At 51.9% G+C, this 20496-nt stretch overlaps 1 protein-coding gene across 2 annotated transcripts in view; it reads left to right on the forward strand.

Annotated features, from left to right (window-relative positions):
- Positions 1-20496, forward strand: part of PLXND1 (plexin D1) — a 68695-nt gene that overhangs the window by 44393 nt on the left and 3806 nt on the right. For both annotated transcript variants that reach the window (XM_014874095.2, XM_088171209.1), the window contains exons 20-34: positions 476-590; positions 1561-1668; positions 2287-2399; positions 3542-3649; positions 4138-4268; positions 4634-4832; positions 10783-10929; positions 11642-11798; positions 11983-12086; positions 13065-13128; positions 13958-13992; positions 15070-15174; positions 15905-16068; positions 17434-17581; positions 20135-20275. In XM_014874095.2, coding sequence (XP_014729581.2) covers positions 476-590; positions 1561-1668; positions 2287-2399; positions 3542-3649; positions 4138-4268; positions 4634-4832; positions 10783-10929; positions 11642-11798; positions 11983-12086; positions 13065-13128; positions 13958-13992; positions 15070-15174; positions 15905-16068; positions 17434-17581; positions 20135-20275 — 1839 coding nt within the window. The remainder of the gene's footprint in view (positions 1-475; positions 591-1560; positions 1669-2286; positions 2400-3541; positions 3650-4137; positions 4269-4633; positions 4833-10782; positions 10930-11641; positions 11799-11982; positions 12087-13064; positions 13129-13957; positions 13993-15069; positions 15175-15904; positions 16069-17433; positions 17582-20134; positions 20276-20496) is intronic.

A 20496-nucleotide genomic window follows, 5' to 3' on the forward strand; every position in this document is an offset into this window, starting at 1 on the left:
GCTGTTCTGATTGTGGAGGAGAAAGGCGAGTGCAGCAGGGCTCCAAAGGCTGTTCAGAGCCATAAAGAAGTTGATGATTAGTGGAAGTGATTTTCTAGTAAGAGCAGCACCTTGTACAGTGCCATAAGCTCTCTAGGGAAGGGCTGTCTCCTCTGGGTAGGAACCGTGGGGCCGTGGGGCTGCACTTCTGCCCCCAAAGCCCTGTGGTGGTCCTGGGATGGGCACCACTGCAGCATCACAGCCTGCTGGTGTGGCCTTGGCATCCCCCAGAGCACAGGGAGGGAACTGAGCTCCCGGAGCCTCGCAGAGTGCCCAGGCTCTGGCAGTGAACGGCACAGCCCAGCTCCCTCCCACCCAGCCTGGGAGGGACTCCTGGGGTGAAGGTCTGCTGGGTGCTGCCCTGTGTGCACCCTGCTCCCAGCCCCTTGGAAACCTGCTCAGCTCCTGCTTTTCCTCCCTCCTTCTCCCTCCTCAGATCCAAGTTGGAAAGTTCAACTACACAATTGCCATGCTGCACCTCGGGGGAGGAGAAACTGCCATCATTGTCTCCATCGTCATCTGCAGCATCCTGCTGGTCCTCTCTGTCGTGGGTAAGGGAAAGAACCGCGCGTTTCCAGGCTCTGGCAAGGCTTTTGTCTCTGCATGTGGAGCCGTGGAGGTGACTCTGAGTGCTGCAGTTGTGCAGGACCTGAAGGTAGTCTGGGTGCAGCAGGCATGGCACACAGCTCCCTGCAGCACAGAGCTTTTCCTGGCTGAATCCACAGCTCAATTCTGTTACTTGAACCTGTGATATTTATAAACTAAATAATAATCCCCAAATACTTCGTGTTACTATAATACAAAATAAAGAAGGATGTGAGACACTGATCATGGTCACAGGCATGACTGTCCCAGATTATTCCAAAGGTGCTCTTGGGCCAAGATCCTGTCATCAGGAGCAAGCAGTGTCAGGTGCCTGGCTGAGTAGAAGAGCAGAGGCAGCATCCTTAGCTGCAAATCTGAAGCAGGCACACTGGTGCATGTACCTGGCTGGAAGCTGTGCTGCACACCTTTGTCCTCAGGCTTGGGTCCCTGCACAGAATGACTGTGCAGCAAGAAACCTGCCACTTCACAGCAAATGAGGGCTTTATAGTAAGGATTTAATTTATTTTTAATAAAAGCTCTAATGCACCATATTTACTAGATGCACCACCCATCATTAGAAACATTTCTGGAGGCATGGGAAGACTGTCAGATATGAACACTGTAATACAGGTGGTAAACATCCTCAATTCTCTATTCATTAATCAGCTGGAACACATTAATATACAGTTAAGCTGAATATAGACAGCCCAGACCTAAATTGAAGATGACAGCTACAGCAGGATCATTAAATCCCCACTGGTTTTACTTATTTACAGATAATCGACAACTGCCTGAGCAGATACCAGTCTGGTGGTAGGTGTGAAACCAGCTCTGGGTTCAGCTTTCTGCACTCGTGTCAGGGAGAACTGCTCTGATCCCAGCTGCAGCTGCTCCTAAGCCCAGGTCCAAAAGGTTTATTCTCTTCCTCTTTTGCAGCTCTCTTTGTGTTCTGCACAAAGAGCCGCAGAGCCGAGCGCTACTGGCAGAAAACGCTGCTCCAGATGGAGGAGATGGAGTCACAGATCCGGGAGGAAATCCGCAAAGGTGAGTCTCTGTCTGGGTGCCGAGGAGCCATGGCCAGGAGTGGGATGTCAGGTTAGGCTTGAAGCAATTCACCTTGTGCTGTGTAGAAGTTCACAGAATTATTTGTGGGAGGGTTTCTGTGGTCACCTGTGAGCTTTGACAGAGTTTGGGAATGTGGCTCAGTGGCTGGAAGTGTGGCCCTGCCACTGTCCTGCTGCCTGGCTTGGGCAAGCCACTGATCTCCAGTGCCACCAGCTTCTCTGCCCTGGGGTCAATGGCCTTTGGCTGTGTCAGAGGGTTCCGTGAAGGTCACACTAACCTTCAGTGTGCTTTCTTCTTGGGTGCACCAGAAACTGCAGCATACTCCTCGTGGAGCAGTGGGAGTACTCCAGGTGTTGGCACCCACCATCCCACGGTCGATGATCCTGTCCTGAGGGGACTGGGGCTCCTGGGGCAGGGGATGTTCTGTCAGTGCTTGGGGCAAGGTGTACAGTCTGATGGTTAAACCCCAATGGCAATGTGCTGCTCAGAGCAAACCCAGCTCCAGCCCCTGCCAGGGCACAGCACGAGGGGCAGAGGAGCCTCCAGTGCCAGCCTGTCGGGACTGGGCTCTCACCATCTCTGCCTCTCTTTGTTAAGGTTTTGCAGAGCTGCAGACAGACATGACAGACCTGACCAAGGAGCTAAACCGCAGCCAGGGGATCCCCTTCCTGGAGTACAAGCACTTTGTCACCAGGACATTCTTCCCCAAAGTAAGGACACAGCGTGTGTCACGGGCACCTCACTGCTCCCACATATGTCCCAACCAGTTTAGGGCTCTGCTAAAGGGCTCTTACAGTGTCACAAAATCATCCTGCTGTTATATATTTACTTGTCACATATTTCAGTCTCAATTATCATCAAAAGTGGAGCCGCCCCTCCTGAGGTGTCGTACAAGATCAGGTTTGTTCGCACATGACAGAGGCCGGCGGCAACTGTCCCCTGCTCTGGCTTGCCTCTTTGGGGCCACTGCACACCTCCTCTGAAAGAGCTCTCACACAAGCAGGCTGCTGGGGTCTCCTCAAGGGCTCCAGGGCCATCCCACTCCATTCGGCGGAGGCTGAAGGGTGGCTGGAGGGTGAATCAGGGAGAGTGGCTTTTTATCCCATGCAGGATGTCCTCAAGCATTCCCATTCGGACAGTCCTCAGGAGTTCTTTGGATGTCTCTGTCTCTCCTTTCCTCCCTGTCCAAGGTTGGGTGCGTGGTGCTCCCAGTAAATGTCCCTTGGGCACCCAGTCCCAATCTGTCAGCCCCGAGTCCTTCACCAGAGCTGCCCCAGACGTGCTGGTGCCGTCATTCCTGTCACTGGCTGCTCTGCTGTGTGCCTCTGCGCCCTTCACTGTGGCTGTATTTCATCCCTGAGGCAGTTGTGTGCCAGTGCTGAGGACTGAGATGATGATTTATGACTGCAGAGTGTTTCATTAGTAGCTATTACTCAGGTTTTTCAGTTACGCAGTCTCCATGTCTCTGCACACTAGAGGCTTTAAGATTTGGGCTGGTATATAAATGCTAGAGATTTAAACATTTTTCCCATCTGTTTTAAAAGTTACATATGTTGAAACATTCAGAACTCCTCTATTTTGATATAGTTTTCTGTAAAATTGTCTCTTTTGGGAGTTTTCTAGCTGTCACATTACTCTATTTGCAGTCTCCCTGCCCTAACAGCCTTGCGTTTGTGCAGACGTCTGCCTCCCCCCATCCTTGTGGTGTTTACTCATTCAGGAGGCTCTTGCAAAGTGTTCAAGGCTCCCTAAGGCAGCCCCGTGCATGTCTCTGGAATGGGTGGCTTTAGTCCCGTTCTATTCCCCTGTGCACAGCACTCAGTGCCCTCCCTAACACTGTGCTTGGTTCCAGTGTTCCTCTCTCTACGAGGAGTGCTACATCCTGCCATCCCAGCAGCTCAGCTCACAGCTGGGCTCCCAGGTCCAGGAAACACATCCTCTCCTGGTGGGGGAATGGAAGGTGAGTAACCCACTACCAGCTTCTGGGTGTTGCTAACCATTAACACAGACCACACTGGATCAGCTTTGGTGGCTGAAGAAGGCAGATCTGTGAATCTGCTCTTGCATGAAGAAGTGTTTCTCTGGGGTCCTTCCTGGCTCTGTAACCCTGAGGCTGCAGTAAGGTCTAGAAATTCTGCAAGCTGACCAAACCCAGCCCTCTTCACCTCTCCTTGTACACCCACTGATTGTTTTGTCAGCTGCACTTGCTCCATCTGTCTCATAGTGGGGAGCCCCAAGCTGGCCACAGTGCTGCAGGTATGCTCAGGAGTGCTGAACAGAATGGAGTGGCCACTGCCACTACCCAGCTGTGTCAGGTAGAGGGAGGAGGGGCTCTTCTGCTTAGTGTCTCTGTGCTCAGTAGGGGCATCCCTGCCATCAAGAGAGATAAAATGTGGAGGAAAGCAACAAGCAGGGTTTTCTTAGTCTGCTTTCTAAATTTTTCTTCAGATCCCTGAGAACTGCAGACCTAACATGGAAGAAGGAATTTCTCTGTTCTCCACCTTACTCAACAACAAGCACTTCCTCATCGTGTTTGTCCATGCTCTCGAGCAGCAGAAGGACTTTGCTGTCAGAGACAGGTATGAGCTTCAGAACCAAGGCTTGGCAGCTGCAGGACACTAATTTATTCCTAACCCAAAGCAATCCAGCCAGTGTCTGGGCTGTGTTTCAGTGCACAGTTGAGTCACACTGGCCTCCACATTTCTGTTAGAAATGGGTGGCCATAAACCCTGAAGAGCACTCACCCATTTGGCTTACCAGTGAGGGTGTGCAAGCTGACCTGAGGTCCTGCAGCACTGAAGGAGGGCTGGAACTTCTAACACCATTAGGAAGGCTCATGAAAATTGTCTGAAAGATTGTCTTTGTGTGTTGGGTTTTTTAGTGCCCACCAGCAGTTCAGCCTTGTTGGATTGGGGCTTGAGTCCTGTACCATTCTGTATTTCAGGTGTAACCTGGCCTCCCTGCTTACTATTGCACTGCATGGGAAACTGGAGTATTACACCAGCATCATGAAGGACCTCTTGGTAGATCTAATAGATGCTTCAGCTTCCAAAAACCCCAAGCTTATGCTGAGGAGGACAGAATCTGTGGTGGAGAAGATGCTCACCAACTGGATGTCCATCTGCATGTACAGCTATCTCAGAGTAAGAGAGCCAGCCCCTGCTGCAGTGGGGGCAGGATCACTCTGTGTGCAGCAGGGATGAGGGATGTGGGGGACAGCCTGACACTTGCTAGCAGTGCCACTCAAATGGTCACTAATCTCATGTATTGAATGATTCAGGTGTAGGAAAGCAACCTGAAGGTCAGTTGCTTCTCCACTTCTGCCCAGGGCTTTGGTGAGCTCAGTCTTCATGGCAGGCCAGAGCACAGATCAACGTTTTCACTGTGCTCGAGAGGAGCCATAGGGGAGCTGAAAAATAACCAGGATGGCTGGAGGTGTTGGGAACCCCGTGGTTGTGTGCAGTCTGTGTGTAATCTGTGTGCAGTCTGTGTGCAGTCTGTGTGTAGCCTGTGTGCAGTCTGTGTGCAGCCTGTGTGCAGTCTGTGTGCAGTCTGTGTGTAATCTGTGTGCAGTCTGTGTGCAGTCTGTGTGTAGCCTGTGTGCAGTCTGTGTGTAATCTGTGTGCAATCTGTGTGTAATCTGTGTGCAGTCTGTGTATAGCCTGTGTGCAGTCTGTGTGCAGCCTGTGTGCAGTCTGTGTGCAGTCTGTGTGTAATCTGTGTGCAATCTGTGTGTAATCTGTGTGCAGTCTGTGTGTAGCCTGTGTGCAGTCTGTGTGCAGTCTGTGTGCAGTCTGTGTGTAGTCTGTGTGCAGTCTGTGTGTAATCTGTGTGTAATCTCTGTGTAATCTGTGTGTAATCTGTGTGTAGCCTGTGTGCAGTCTGTGTGACCAGCCCGTGCTGAGCAGTCAGTGTGTCTGTCCCTGGAGCCATGGTGCTGAGAAGGGCTGGAGGCACGGGGCAGGGGCTGCTCTGTGTCAGTGCCCGCTGCTGTGTGGGGCCTCTCCCGCACAGGCATCCCCGAGGTTCTGCTCAATCTGAGCAGGAGAGCTGGGGTGTCTGTCCCAGAAGGCTGATGGGCTTCTCTTGGTAATGAGCAGGAATATGTTTGGCATCTCAGAGCCATCAGCAGTCCATCTGCTCAGTGCTTTATCTCCAACGTTTGCCAGCTCTGTTTGGAATTCCCCAGAAGAATTGAGCAATAACTTAATTGATTCCACAGCAGTTAATTGGAGGATACCCCATTTTACCCATGGGAAGAGCCTTGAAAAAGCCTTTGAAAAAATCTCTTTTTCCAAAGTGTTTTCTACATCCACAGAAGCAATTCTATATTGTCTTCATATATATTGTGATGTCTTCTGATCCCAGATGATCACTTTTTATCCTAAGGCCAGTGTTTTTTTAGTTCATAATCTTTCATTTTAGCTGACACAGTTAGCCAGTCTAATGAAAGAAGAGTTGCAGGAGTGGATGAGGATGGCTGTGCCAATGTAGCCCAGCTACCCAGCCTGTAAGGACAGAAAAGAGGAATCTTTTGTAATCTTCAGATTTTGTGCCTGTAGTTTAACCATTGGAGAAAAAAAAGCGCTGATTTTCCCTTTTGGGGAGGGGAGACCACATGTGAGGCATCTGATCCAGCTCCAGCTTGTGCTAAAAATGGACATTGTGCAAGAAGGTTTTCTCAGGGAAAAAAGAAAAAGAGGAAAGTGGAGCCTTATCACATGGGCCTGAGGGCTTGAGCACATTACACAGCTCACAATGGTGAGGAGCTCCACACACAGCACTGCGTGGGAGCTGCCCATTCCTGCAGGCTGGTCTGGGGCCAGCAGGGCCTGTGGCCATCCAGGGGGGGCTGTGGCCATCCAGGGGGGGCTGTGGCCATCCCCAGGGCCGGGCACTGATGCTGTGAGCTGTGAGCTGTGAGCTGGCTTGCCCCAGCTCGTGGCCCACAGAGGGAGGATGAGAATGGGGCATGGTTGGGGGCAGGACTGTGAGGTGCCTGGGTTCTCTGCAGAGCTGTTGGGCTGCTGGCTGAACGTGCATTTCCATCACCTGCAGCAGGTTCTTGGCAGGGGCTAAGGCTGCACACTGGGTTTGCAGTCCCCTCCCATGTCCAGCCTGAAGCCATGGCAGTGCAGAGCATCCCTGCAGCCTCTGCCCCTTCTCTGAAAGCAAATGGTTTCCAAACTAAACAGCAATGAAGATGATTTCCAGGAGACTCTGATATCTCACATTCTCCATCCACAGTGAGGCTGGGATCAGAGGAGACACTGAGCTGCTCCTGAAACACAAAAAGGGAAAAGAATTGGTCAGATAGGAGTGTCTGGAGAGGAAATTTGTCCCAGGTGACACAAGCCCAGCTGTGCAATGGGACAGGAGCTTGATCCAGATCAGCAGAGCTGGCATCTTCCCCACCACACAAATGAGGATGGAGCTCCTGTGGTGGAACAGACAGCACTCCTTCCACACGGCTGGTGTCAGCTCAGGGCTGTGATTTAAATAGTAGTGATAGCCAAAGGCCTCCCATGTGCCTTGCATTCCTGAGGATCAAACTCTGCTGCCTTCGGAGAGGCATTTCTTGGTTAAAAAGAAGGCTTGCCCGCCTGCCTGTAGCACTGCTCTGTCAGACATGTGATGATGGGCCTGGTTTTCATTCCTGAATTATCCCCATTAATCACAACGTCTATTTGAAACAGCTGCTGAGAAAGTCCCCGCCGTTGTGCAGTGGAAAAATTCCAAGTGCTTGTATTTTCCCTTGTAAGTCAACGCTACATGCTCAAAACATTTGTTTCACATTAATGCTCTGCCTAACAGCCCGTCCATTTGTGTTTTGGGGGAAAATGATTTGAAGGAGCTGTCTTCAGCTGGGAAGGAGCTGCTGGCCACAGGCATTCGTGGCCTGCACATGTGGAGGGCACCTGAAGGATGGAGTCCACGGGTGGGGCTGGCTCAGCCTGGGAGGGGCTGGGAGGAGCTGGCAGGGGCTTGCTGTGAGCCACGGGGGCTCAGAGGCAACTTCAGCATTTGCACAATCAGTGCAGAGCTCTGCTCTGAATCTGAGAATCGCAGATGAAATGGCCCACATCTCTACATTGTGCTACAGTTTTGGTAGAGAGAGCTTTAAAAGAAAGCCTTCTCCATGAGCTACCACAGTGCCATTGTGCCTGGCGCCTAACAGGGCTGGGGAGTTAAAGGAAAACTTGGGTTCTGGAATTCGGCTTTTATGTCTGGGTCCGAGCTTACCCAAGTTTTGTGTGTGGGATGGAGGTTTGGTTCTTCACAGAATGCAAACAGATAACTGTCCCAAAATTAGCAGGCACTTGGGATAAGCAGCTGTTTTCTGTGCTGTTCCCACCCTAGGCTCACCAAAACATTTTGGAAATGGCTGTAGTGTGTTCTTGGGAGGACATCTATAATAACTTGTCAGAGTTGTGTTAATAGGGCAGCAACATGTGAATCCAGTCTGTGCTCTAAACCTTTTTGTTTTCCCAGGCATATAAAAATGAAGCCCTCCCACGCTCCTTGTGCGTGGAGCAGTTCAAGTCCTGCCAGCCTGAACTGTGCTTTCCATTACTGCAGTTATTTCAGTGCCCTGGGTAGCTTTAAGGGCCCGTAAGAGTTCAGTCAAAAATGAAAATGAAGCCTCATTAAAATACATTCACAATAGGAGGAAAAAAAAGGCCCCAGACTGTGTTTTTTTAAGTATTTTTTTGTCCTGAATCAGCACTGATCTCTTCTGGTTAAACTTCCTTTCTCCTAACCAGCCAAGTCCAAAGACAGTTTTGATTCCTTTCCAGATGAGTTTTCCGAACAATGCTGGAGGTTTCACAAGTTTGCCATTTTATCTCTAGTCCCTGCCTGCCAGCTCTTCTTCCCCTGCTTTGAAATTCGCTGTCTGATTAGCACTTTTGCAGATTTCCATAACATCCCAGAGTTCCTGAGCCTGAAAGCCAAAAAGCCAAACAGAAATAGCATCTCTGCAGTGGAGCAGTGTGGCTGTGTCCCCTGTGGGCTGGGCTGGCCCAAGTCCTGCCCGTGCTCCCTGCAGTGACCCCGCAGTGCCAGGGCAGCCTGTGTGAGCAGGGAGGTGCCACCAGCCAGCCCTGACCCCTGCTCATTTCAACCCCCAAGGGCTCCCCTAGCCGTAGGACTTGCCCTTCTTAATGCTTTTGGAGGCACTGCAGTCTCCCTTTGGCTGGAGCTGCCCATGGCAGGGATGGGCAGGCTCCAGAGCCCGACCCTGGGTTTGACCTCAGGTTTGTCCCTGCTCCATGTGACACAAACAGGGCTCCTGTTGGTAGCATGGCCAGTGTCAGAGACTGATGTGTGCAGGGCCAGCCAGTGGTGCCTTGTGGTTTGCAGTATGAGGGCAGTGGTAATGCAGCCCCAGGAAGTCTCCATGTCAGTGCTGTCCCCTTGTTCTATCTTCCTTCTGCCTTTCTCTCCAAAATGAACTCTTTGTGTCTTCTGCACATTCCTCACTCTTTGCAATCCTCAGCTTCTCCACTTCTTGACTCCACACCTTTCTCTACATTCTAGAAGTGATGCCTTCCTGCATCCCAGCACCCCCAGCCCTGCTTTGAGCCCCTTTTGTGCTGCCTGCTCATAGGAGCATTGCAGCAATCATGAGACCCCTGCAGCAGACCCAGAGAGCTGCCTGGTGCTTATGAAGTTACCCTTGCAAAGGAAGTGAGTGCCCTGCTGGCACAGCCAGCCTGTGCCCACCGACAGCCCTGCTGCATCCCCAGCATCAACCGCACCAAATGCTGCGCATCCAAACTGACATCCAACTAATTGCTTTAGCAATTATAGGACAATTAGGATAAAAGAATCACCAAGTTTTAATTAAGAAGCAGATTGAACAGGATTTAGCAGTTCCTAGCTGACAAATATCAAAACCCTGGGTATCTGTTGTCTGGAGCAGGCTCTCAGTCTCTCACAGGCCTGTGTGTGCGGGGGGAGGCTCCGAATACAGAACTGTGCAGAATTTGCACTTGCCTCACTGGAAGGAAATTGAACGTGAACATTAGGGAGAATGGGATGTACTCTAACACTGAAGAGCTCCTTAAGAAAATAGCTGAAGTTTCCCTTGCACATCAGTGCAGCAGGCAGAAGTGAATCAGAAATTTGGCATTAAACTGTGTAGCTGAATCACACCACAAATAGATGCTCCCTGTTGTATTTTTTGTTCTTGCTACAGGAGTGCCACCTCTCTCCCATTAACTTAGGTTTGATGAATGTAAGGAGTTAAATGGTGTGTTTGCTTGCTGTCACATGGGAACAGCTTGTTGACCCTGATGCTCTGTTTTGCTGTGATGAGGGCCCTGCTGTGGTATGAGAAGTATGAGCACTGGTTCCCAGAGCCACAGGCCCAGGCTGTGGGCTCACTCCCAGAGTTCAGTGGCAAACCATGCAGCCCAATGAGAGGTTCAGCTGACATGTTCATGAGAAAGCTGGGTGCCCAAATACCTCTGTTCTTGGATTTTTGTGCACATCAGCCCTGTCTTGTCCTGCTGAGTGCAGTGTGTTTTACAGTCTGCACCCTGTCAGTAGGCATCTCTGTAGCACAGTGTGCTGGGTTCTCCCTGTTCCCGTGTAATTCACATGTAAATTAATGCACATTTGCATTTTCCCGAGTATCTTGTGTGCACATCCCCACTCAGCACAGCCATGCATATGTCCCTGCCTTCTGAGCAGCACCAGCTCTGCCCCTGAGACAGCACAGGCTGGCACAGCCCCTGGTGCAATCCCCAGCTCCAGTGCTTGCTGCAGAACTTGGATGGGCTGTGTTGGTGCTGACAGTTACAGCAGCCCCAAAAACGGCCTGTGGATGTTGTTGGCTGTTGTGTCCTCTTCCCCATCTGCTCTGTCATGTTGCCACAAGTCTGAAAACTTCTGAGCAGCCTAAGAGAGAGGCAAGTGGGAGCTGGGAGGTGATAGCCCCCACCCGGTGTTTGCAGCACCTGGACTAGTCCTGCTCCCTGGAACAGAGGCACCTTCACTGTCCACACAGAGCCTGTCCCTGCTGCCCTGCTGATGGACCTGTCACCACCAGGTCCGGTCTGCTGACTTGGTTTTCTTTCCTTTCTCCAGGAGACAGTTGGAGAGCCCTTCTTCCTGCTGATCTGTGCCATCAAACAGCAGATTAACAAGGGTTCCATCGATGCCATCACAGGGAAGGCCAGGTACACCCTCAATGAGGAGTGGCTGCTGAGGGAGAACATAGAGGCAAAGCCAAGGGTGAGTACCCAGGTGCTGGGGCTCCCCCAGAGCTGGGTGAGAGGGAGATGCTGTGCTCATTGCATTTAGGTCTGCACAGCTGGTGAGAGGAGAAGGCGAAAAGAGGAGAGGGTTTCTGCTAGAAAGAGTTGCTCTCCTTGCCCTGCAGCTTTGGGCTGTGACTGAGGCAGTAGCTGTGCTTCCCTGGTCTCTGAGCAGGTGTCTGTGGCAGCCTGTGGGCTCTCACAGCTGCCTGTCCCACTGCCCAGGAGCTCTCTAGGGCTCCAGGCATTGCAGCAGACCCATCCTGCAGCAGGCTTAGAGCTGGTTTAAGCAGTGGAGCATGCTTTAAGCAGAGGCTGAGCAATGAGCTTTGGTGGTCCCATTAGTCACCAGTTGGAGCCAAGCAAGTGAGGACACGGCTGCTAATGGGGGCTGACCCTTCCTCCTGCCTGGTGGTGGTCAAGCCCCATTAGCAAGACAGCGTGAGAGGGGCCTGCTGTGATGCTCCCTGTGTTCTCCCAGCTTGGTCAACAGAGCCCTCAGCCCCTGGGGCAGTAAATCAGAGCTTCTCATGCTGTAAAGCATCGATGGCCACATTAGTTCAGCCTGATTTCCATCAGCACGGGCTCAGGGCGCACCAGCCAGAGCTGTGCAGACACTGCAGCTTCCAAGCATTCCTGGGAGCCAGCAGAACCAGGCAGCTGGTCCCTAACACAGCCTCTGCCTGCAGAACCTCAACGTCTCCTTCCAAGGCTGTGGGATGGACTCCCTGAGTGTCAGAGCCATGGACACGGACACACTCAGTCAGGTGAAAGAGAAAATTCTGGAGGCCTTCTGCAAGAACGTCCCCTACTCGCAGTGGCCAAGGGTGGAAGACGTGGACCTGGGTAAGGAGCAGGTGCATGGGACCAGCCAGGCTGGAAAAACAGGGGAAGCATTGAAGTGGTGTCTGCCAGAGCAGTGGGTGAGGGAGCAGGGCAGGAGGGCAGACACCAGGGCAGCCATTCAGCCCAGAGCCCTGGCCCCTGCCTGCTTCAGGCTGGGTCTCACCTCTGCCCTCTCTGTGTTCAGAGTGGTTTGCCACCAGCACCGACAGCTACATCCTGCGGGACCTGGATGACACCTCGGTGGTGGAGGATGGCAGGAAGAAACTCAACACATTAGCACATTACAAGGTAAAGCTGTGACACCCCAGGGGAGTGTGACACCCCAGGGGAGTGTCACCCCTGCTCCCTCGGAGCCTGCCTGGCCTCCAGGGCGAGCTGCAGCTCCCCTCCAAAAACGGGATCATCAGCAACAAGCAGAGGGGTTGCCATAGCTCCCTGAGAGCTTCCAGGGAATAGACATCTGCCCTGGCGAGAATCTCGTTAATATTGCAACACACAGAAACTAATTAACACTCTTCATGCAAAACAAGTTATTACTGACAACAGAAAGAGGAGGGGAAAAAGCTCTTATTCCCAAGGGCCACCAGCCTGGCTGATTAGTATCACAGTGCTCTTGATCTGCACTCCTGCTGAAATCGCAGCTACAACTGTCAGTGCCTGCCCTGAGAGCAGGGGCTGGGGATACCAGGAGGAAGTGAGGCCAAAAATATGAGGAAACATGGTGAATCAGATTGTTTTCTTGACTGTTTTTCTGTTTAAAATTAAATGAAACCAGAAATACTTAACGATGTTCTTATTCCCTGGTATGCCTGGAAGCATAATCCCCACTGGTCTGTATCTGTGCCTGGAAAACAAAAGTGGAGCTGAGTGCTCATTAGCATGGTTATGGGGGTGGCAGCCGTGCTGCTGGCACGGTGCCCCCGTGGCACAGGGGCTGCCACCATCCCCTTCTCCCGTCTGGGGAATGGCAAACCAGCACCTGCACAGCCAAACTCTCCTTCCTTTTCCAATTACCTGGTGTCCACATCCAAAAATGTATCTTAGATACATGTGTTTGCCCAATTCCCACTGGGTTTGAGAACCTCGCTATCTTGTATTGAAAATTGCCTTTCCACGTAATGGAGGGCAGGGCAGGGCAGGTTCAGGGGCTGTTTGTGGCAGAACCATGACTGCACTAGCATCCTCCAGCTCCTGGGATCTCCCCAGGACCAGGGAGGCACTGATAAGGCCCCCATCATCAATGTGTGTTCTTCCCTTCCTGCACAGATCCCTGAAGGGGCATCCCTGGCCATGAGTTTGACAGACAAGAAGGACACCACGCTGAGCAGAGGTAACATCTCTTTCTTAGGAATGCTTGCACTGTCAGAGGGTTCTGGCTGGCTGGAGGTGCTGCAAGACACTGCCAGCCCCCGTTCCTGGGTGCTGGGGATGCAGTGGCTCTGAACATGTCATCCAGTGTCCTCCCTCTGCCTCATGGGGCATAGGGTGCTCTCCAGCCCTCAAGGTGTTTGCACCTTCCATCTCACACCCTCACTGGGAGCCAGCATCCAGTCTGTGCTGACAGAGTGAGAGAAAAGAAGAATCTGAAACCACTTGGTTGAAAAAGTCCTCTCCCTCACAGTTGCATATATTCAGTCCCTTGCCAGTGCATTTCTAGGTTTCAGGCTGCATGGAGTGAAAACAGACTAAGTGAGACAGAAATCCAGATTAAACAAGGATTTTCAAACCCTGTTTCCAGGCTGCCTCCTGGCTCTCTAGGAGTGCTTTGCCTGCTGTGTCAAGGAGCTGCTTGGGACTGAGCTGCCCTGATGCTGGGGTTCAGGATAATCTGGGAGCATGGGGCACAGCAGGGCATCACGGTGCAGGGGTGCCCCTGTGCTCATCCTGCTCTCATGCCCTCTCGAGTCTCTCTTAAAACATCCCTTGGGAGACCTCAGGTCCCCCTTAAAGAGCTTCCTAGGTACTTGTCACGAGCCCCATAATGCAATAAACAACCCTAAAACAAGGAGAGACATTGAGATCACTTGTGATTGAGAATGCCAGCCTGGTGTTGGAGTTCTTGGGGTTCAGATGCCTCTTGACATGGAGGTCACCAGTGGAGGTGGATTTCAGTTTGGGCCCCCCTGACTGAGTCACTGTGTCTCTCTTGCTCTTCACAGTGAAGGATTTGGACACTGAGAAGTACTTCCACTTGGTAAGTGTCCCTTTTGGGATGATGGCTGCACGTGAGGGCTGCTGATACTAACTTAAATGATGTCTGTGGGCTATAGTGTCAGATGTGAGGAACAAGCTGCATCAGGGCTCATTAGTTCTCTTCAGCAGGGTTCAAAGAGGCACAGAAAGGTGATCTGTAGGTAATCTTTATCTGTAGATAATCTGTGGGACACGATAAAGAATTACGGGGATGGCAGAGAAATTGCTGTGTCCGATGGAGCTGCTGGCAGGCAGAGAGCTCAGGGGGTGTCAGAGCGTGCCGTGGCACAGTGTCAGTGCCAGCAGCATCCTCAGCTGGGTCACCTGTGGGCAGCTCCTGGCATCCCCCCTGCTTCCCAGGCTGGGCAGCTCCGTGGGCTCCTGCTGCTGCACCGTGCTGCAAGTGCCAAGTGCTAAATGCTGCTAAAAGCTGTCATGAAAAACGGTGTTATGGACAACAGCAACAATATTTTATAGCCTGGTTTGAAGGTTTTTCTCTCTGCAGCATTTCCATGCTGAAGCAGAAGTACACATGCACACACACACATGTGCAGAGCAAGGAGGGAAAAGGGATGGGAAACCAGTGTTCACATGTGAAACAATGCCAAGATGGACTCCAGTTGCTTGTTTTGTCATTATAGAGAGTAATTCACTGATCTGACCAGTGGAATATTCATTTTTGTTTTGAAAAAGCCAGCATTCCTACATACTGTGCTTTTTCCAAATCCAAGCAAAGGTGGTTTCTGCAGAAGCCATGTGCACTGCTGCTGGGAGCCTGAGGTGCAGCCCAGACAGGGCTGTGAGAGCCCAGGGGGGCAAGCAGGTCAGTGTGCAAGGGGAGATGGATGGGTTCATTTCCATCATCTAGGGTGAGAGAGGCAATAAAGAGCACAGGAGAAACGTCAGAAAAACTGAGTATTATGGATCACTTTTTTAAAGCCATATAAGGGTGTGTTTATAGAGCATAACTGTTTTTTAATTGAATTTTATATGCAGTTGAAATTCTATGCTGAAAGGGAAATTTAGTATGACACTTCCAGGGCAGAGTGCTCTGACCATGTGATTTATCTGGAACCAGGTTCTCCCAACTGATGAATCAGTGGAACATAAGAAGTCCCACAGGCAGAGCCATAGGAAGAAGGTTCTCCCAGAGATCTACCTGACACGGCTACTCTCCACCAAGGTAGGAGCTGGGCTGCCCCATTCTTGGCAGGTGGGATTGTTTGTGGTCTGGAGGGAGAAGCCTGCTCCAGGGGCTGGCTGCTCCCCAAAGGCAGTGGGATTCCTCTCTGGATGACTGGAACATGTTTAGTGAGGCTGTCAGGCTCCTTGGGGATCCCTGCAGCTTCCCAGCTCATCCTTGCTGCTGTGCAGTGCCCCCCATGATCTCCCTGGGATGGACTGGGGTCTGTGCAGGAAAGAGGGATTCTGGCTGCCTCAGGGCTTGAGATGCATAGCTGAGACCTGAACCCATCTCCCCAGAAAGAGGTGCTGCTGGGACAGGAGATGGAGATGGTCAGCTGTGGGAGACAGAGAAATGTCTGTGTGATCTGAGGTCAGATCTGGCCCATCTTTAATCCCAGCATGCTGCCTCCCTGAAGCAAAGATCACAGGATGGCCAGCAGTCTCTGGTCCTCTTTGTCTGTGCTGTACAGCACAAGCACAGATGTGAGATCCCAGCAGTAAGAAAGAAAATCTCGATGCCAAAAGAAATTAACCCCAAATGCAACTTTATTATATCACTATCCAGACAAACTGTTCCCTCCCTGCTTTGGCATCCCCTCTCTCTTCTGACTTATCCAGCTGGCAGCAAAGGGTGTCCCCCATCGTGCAGCAGTCACAGCCCCTCTGCTGCTCTCCTGGGCTTGGGTGCTGCAGCTCTCCCCAGGGTCCCCTGTGTCCTTGTCTTGCAGGGCACGCTCCAGAAGTTCCTGGATGATTTGTTCAAAGCCATTCTCAGTATCCGAGACGACAAACCGCCCGTGGCTGTGAAGTATTTCTTTGACTTCCTAGAGGAACAGGCAGAGAAGAGAGGGATCACAGACCCTGACACTCTGCACATCTGGAAGACCAACAGGTTTGGAAAAGGAAATCCTTCTTTTCTTCCTTCCATCTCTTGGGAGCAGCAGCTGCAAAACCCTGGTGTCCTGGACTAATCATTAGGTTGCTAAAAGTAGAAGAGAGACTTGGAAAACAGGGAGGGTGGCAGAGAGGGCTGTGAAAGATGAAGCCAAACACAGGGTTGGAGAGCTTTGAACAAATATGAAGCCCAGGGAAGCAGTGAGCTGAAAGAGGAGGTATGGGCAGACAAAGGGCAGAAAGAGCTGGCACACACAAGTAATGAAAGGAGAAATAGGATGATGGGAGACAGCAAATGATGTTAGCTGCAAGCACTGGAGATCTGAGACAGAGTCCAAGACTATGTCAGGTCTTAAAACGTCATGGAAATTTTAAAACCAACATATTTGGATCCTTTTCATTTGCTTTCTGCCTTTTCAGCCCTTTAGTAGCATTTTTCCTGATTTAGGTCTGTAGCCAAGCTGAGTCTCCAGGGTATTCAGGAGACTCTGGGGGCAGGTGCTGTGACAGTGGTGCTGGTGAGCACCACAACAGTGGAACAGATGGAGTGGTGCTGAGGGACACAAGCAGCAGGAATGGGGTGGAGGAGCCAAAGTGAAGGGGAAATAGTGCAGGAAAGAAACCAGAGGATTTAAATGGAGAGAGCGTCAAGGAGAGGCTCAGCACTTTGGAGACTGTGGAGAAAGGAACTGTTTCCAGGCCAATGTGTGAAAATTAAAACCAAATTTTACTGGGAGAGCAGGCATGCAGATACAACCATTGGGCAACAGATTCGCCTACCCTTTACTATCTTCACTGGCCTGTAGAGCAAAGACTTTCAGTGGTTTTCACCTCTCAGCTGCTCAGGAAGGGTGAGCAATAGACTGTGTTGTGGCCAAATCAGCAGTGAAATAACTGAAGGAGAAAATTATGAGAGGACAGAAAAAGAGACAGATGAAATGCATTTTGTGGGGCCAGGCTCACTATCAGAACCAGATGATGGTTAGTGTCAGGAAAGAGGGAGAAGGAGATGACACCATTGCTCCAAACAGCAGCAAGTGGGGAAGCCTGACTCACCAGACCCACATGGGCAAAGCTGCTGGTGCCCCTCTGGGCCTGAGCTGCTGGAGGAGCAGGGCACGTGTGTGCCTGGAGAAGGCTGTATGTGCCACGTCCCCCAGCCTGAAAAAATGTCTGAGGGTGAAGGTGTGTCCCTGCCCCTCTATCAAGGCAGAGGTACTGGGGATGATTAAAGAGCAGAACACATCTCCTCAGCTTTCCTCTCTACTACGCCCTTTCTATCACTGTCTTTCCTGCATTTCCCGCCACCCTCTGGTACATAAAAACTCATCTCGTGTGTGTCCCTGGATCCTTCCCTTTGCAGCCTACCGCTGAGGTTTTGGGTGAACATCCTGAAAAACCCGCAGTTCGTGTTCGACATTGACAAGACAGACCACATTGACGCCTGTCTGTCTGTGATTGCCCAGGCCTTCATCGACGCCTGCTCGCTCTCCGACCTGCAGCTGGGCAAGGTACAGCCAGCAGGAGCCCCACGCAGGGGCCAGTCTGGGTGGGCAGGGCAGGGCCTGCCAGGGGTCACCAGCCCAGCCCAGCCTCCCTCCATGGCTGGCTGGAGCCATTGCTTGGCCTCATGCAGCTCCATTTTGGTTGTCTCCAGGGATGCGTTTTTCCCTCCCTTCCCCACCTGTTTGCTCAGGCTTGAGTTTGAAATCTGCACCTCCTCTGTCACAAACAGTAGCCAGGGAGTGGGGACACAGTCCCAGGCAGGATGGGCACAAGGCAGGGTCCCCAGCTGGGGCTCAGAGGGTGCAGGACACCGAGCACTGGGCTGTGTGCTCAGGGTGTCCATCAGCTCCAGGAGCTGTCCTGCAGCCATGGCAGAGCACCTGCTGACTCTGCACCGTGTCTGAAACGCTTCCTGAGCCAGCTGAGCTGCTGCTAAAGCAGACAAATATTTTCTGCTGTTGACTTAGGCGGGACATGGAACCTGTGCAGGGATCACAGACCAGGCCTGGCCCACCTAGAGGTGTGAGGCTGTCCAGGGCCATCCCAGTGTCACTGTCCATCAGCAAACACTGCCCCAGTTGGTGCTGTCCTCCCGTGCAGCATGTCCATGCCACCCAGGGGATGTGTGTAGGTCCCAGCCAGGGGATGTGTGTCCCTCCCAGCCAGGGGATGTGTGTCCCTCCCAGCCAGGGGATGTGTGTCCCTCCCAGCGTGGCCATGCCCATTGTGGGGTTGGGCTGGTGGGCTCAGCACAGCAGTGGGAGCTGAGCCTGCCCCAGGCACACCAAGGCTGCATGAGCCAGGTGCCCTGTCCCACCCCCAGGCCCCACACAGCCCCGCAGGGCTGGCCAGCAGGGAGATGTCCCATGTGCTTATTCTTTCCCTTTTCTCCCACTGCCTTGGCTGAGCGCAGTGCTGACATTTGAAACTTCCTGACATAAATAAGTTTTATTAAGAAATGCTGTAAATCACCCCCCTGCCCCCCCAACCCAGAGGCTGGCGGTGGCAGTGTGTGACTTGGGGGACACCCTGCAGTGAGGGGGTGGGCGCTGCCCCCCAGCCCCAGAGCTGCAGGAAGCCTTTGTTGGGAGAGGTTAATGCTGGAGGAAGATCTAATGAGTACTTGATTTTTTGTTTGTTTGGGTTTTGGTCTTTTTTTTGCATGTGTTACGCAACACCTACAATTTGTCCTTGTCAAGTGGCAGATGAGGGGAAGAGGGGTCAGCTGGAGTCAGACAGCAGATGGAAACACTTTTCTGGAATACAATAGTATAAGTGAATGAATTGTTGAGTAATGTGGGAAGAATAAATCCTCAGCATAAAAATCAGCTTGCATGTACACGCAATGTTTCACTGAGCATTTTCCAGACTGGATTCTTCCCTTGGTTTCAGCACGTTGCTCTCGATACTGCAAATGTGAGAGCAGACTCAGTCCATACATCTGCAGTGCACAAGCAGTTAATAAACCAGCACCTATCACTTCGTAATAGAGACAAATCAGACCCAAATTAAAAAATAACTTAGAAAAAAGGCAGCATGGTTTTCCTTTGTGTTTCCAAGGGGAAAAAAATAATGCCATGAGCAGGCTCAGTGTAAGTTGGCCATATTCTCATAATGCCTTGTCACTGGGTTTGAAAATGAACTGCTGTGGGATCTGGTGCCCGTTTCCTGCTTCCCCTGCAGCATTAGCCAAGCTACAGATTGCAGCAGCAGATTGGAGTCACCCCGGGCTCCCCTATTCCTGCCTGACAGAGCCAAGTGTGCTGCCCGTGGGCAGAACCAGCCTCCCTTCAGCAGGTCCCCTCCCCTCTCCACCTGTCAGCACTGGGGAGAGTCCTGCACACGGTGTTGGGGTGGCAGGACCTGGTGATCTCACTCCCTTTGGTGTCCCCAGGCCTGGGGCCGTTCCCCTTGGGGATGCAACACCAGGCTAGTCATCCAAGTTCATTCCTGGGGTAATGATATCAGGAGGGCAGGATTGCCTGAGGTTAAAATTATTCATGCTGTGTTTGCAAGGAGGGCAGCAGGGTTGTGCCTCCACTGGTACAACTCAGTTGTGTGACTGGGAGGTTAAGGCTGCTGTGTCCAAGCTGACATTAATCAAGAGAATTCAGTATTCTCTGTTAATTACTTTATGTGCACTCAATTTAGGCCAGGCAGGCTGGATTAGCCAATGCAAAATAAATCAAAGCTACATGAAAAATCCAAAAGCAACATTTCAACTGACGAAATTCAACCTGTAATTGTCCAGCTTGAGCTGATGGATGTTCAGCTCATGCAAGGGCAGCAGGATGGTGCTGTGTCTGCACAGGCACATGGTGCCCATCCAGAGATCCTGGATGTGTCTCAGCCCTTGTGCCACGAGCTGTTCCGTGCCTCGGAGCTGCCCGGCCCCGCACTCCTCTCTGCCACAGCTGGCACCAAAGGCAAGGCTGTTTCCTGCACCAGCTGTAGCTGAGGTCCCTGTCTGATGCCAGTGCTCTGGTCAGGCAAACAGGATAAGATTTTCAGGCAGGACCAGCCCAGTGCCTGAGTTCAGTGTCTCGCCCTCGCTCTAGGACTCCCCGACCAACAAATTGCTGTATGCCAAGGAGATCCCCGAGTACCGGAAGATAGTGCAGAGATACTACAAGCAAATCCACGACATGCCCCCTCTGAGCGAGCAGGAGATGAACGCCCACCTGGCCGAGGAGTCACGGGTAAGGGGTGGAGGGGATGGGCTTGAGCCTGCAGGCTCAGCGTCCTGCTGGAGCCTGGCCACAGCAGGGAATGCACGTAGCCATCAGCTACTGCTTAGGTGCTGGAAGGAGCACACAGGAAAGGATATTTTGCCTGAAACTTCCACACACAAACTTCATCTGACCTAATTCCAAGCATCTTCAATTACTGCCAGAGCTGCAGTAAACACCCATGAGTTTGC

The sequence above is a fragment of the Sturnus vulgaris genome, chromosome 11, assembly GCF_052056855.1.
Source record: "Sturnus vulgaris isolate bStuVul1 chromosome 11, bStuVul1.hap1, whole genome shotgun sequence".
Classification (NCBI taxonomy): Eukaryota; Metazoa; Chordata; class Aves; order Passeriformes; family Sturnidae; genus Sturnus; species Sturnus vulgaris.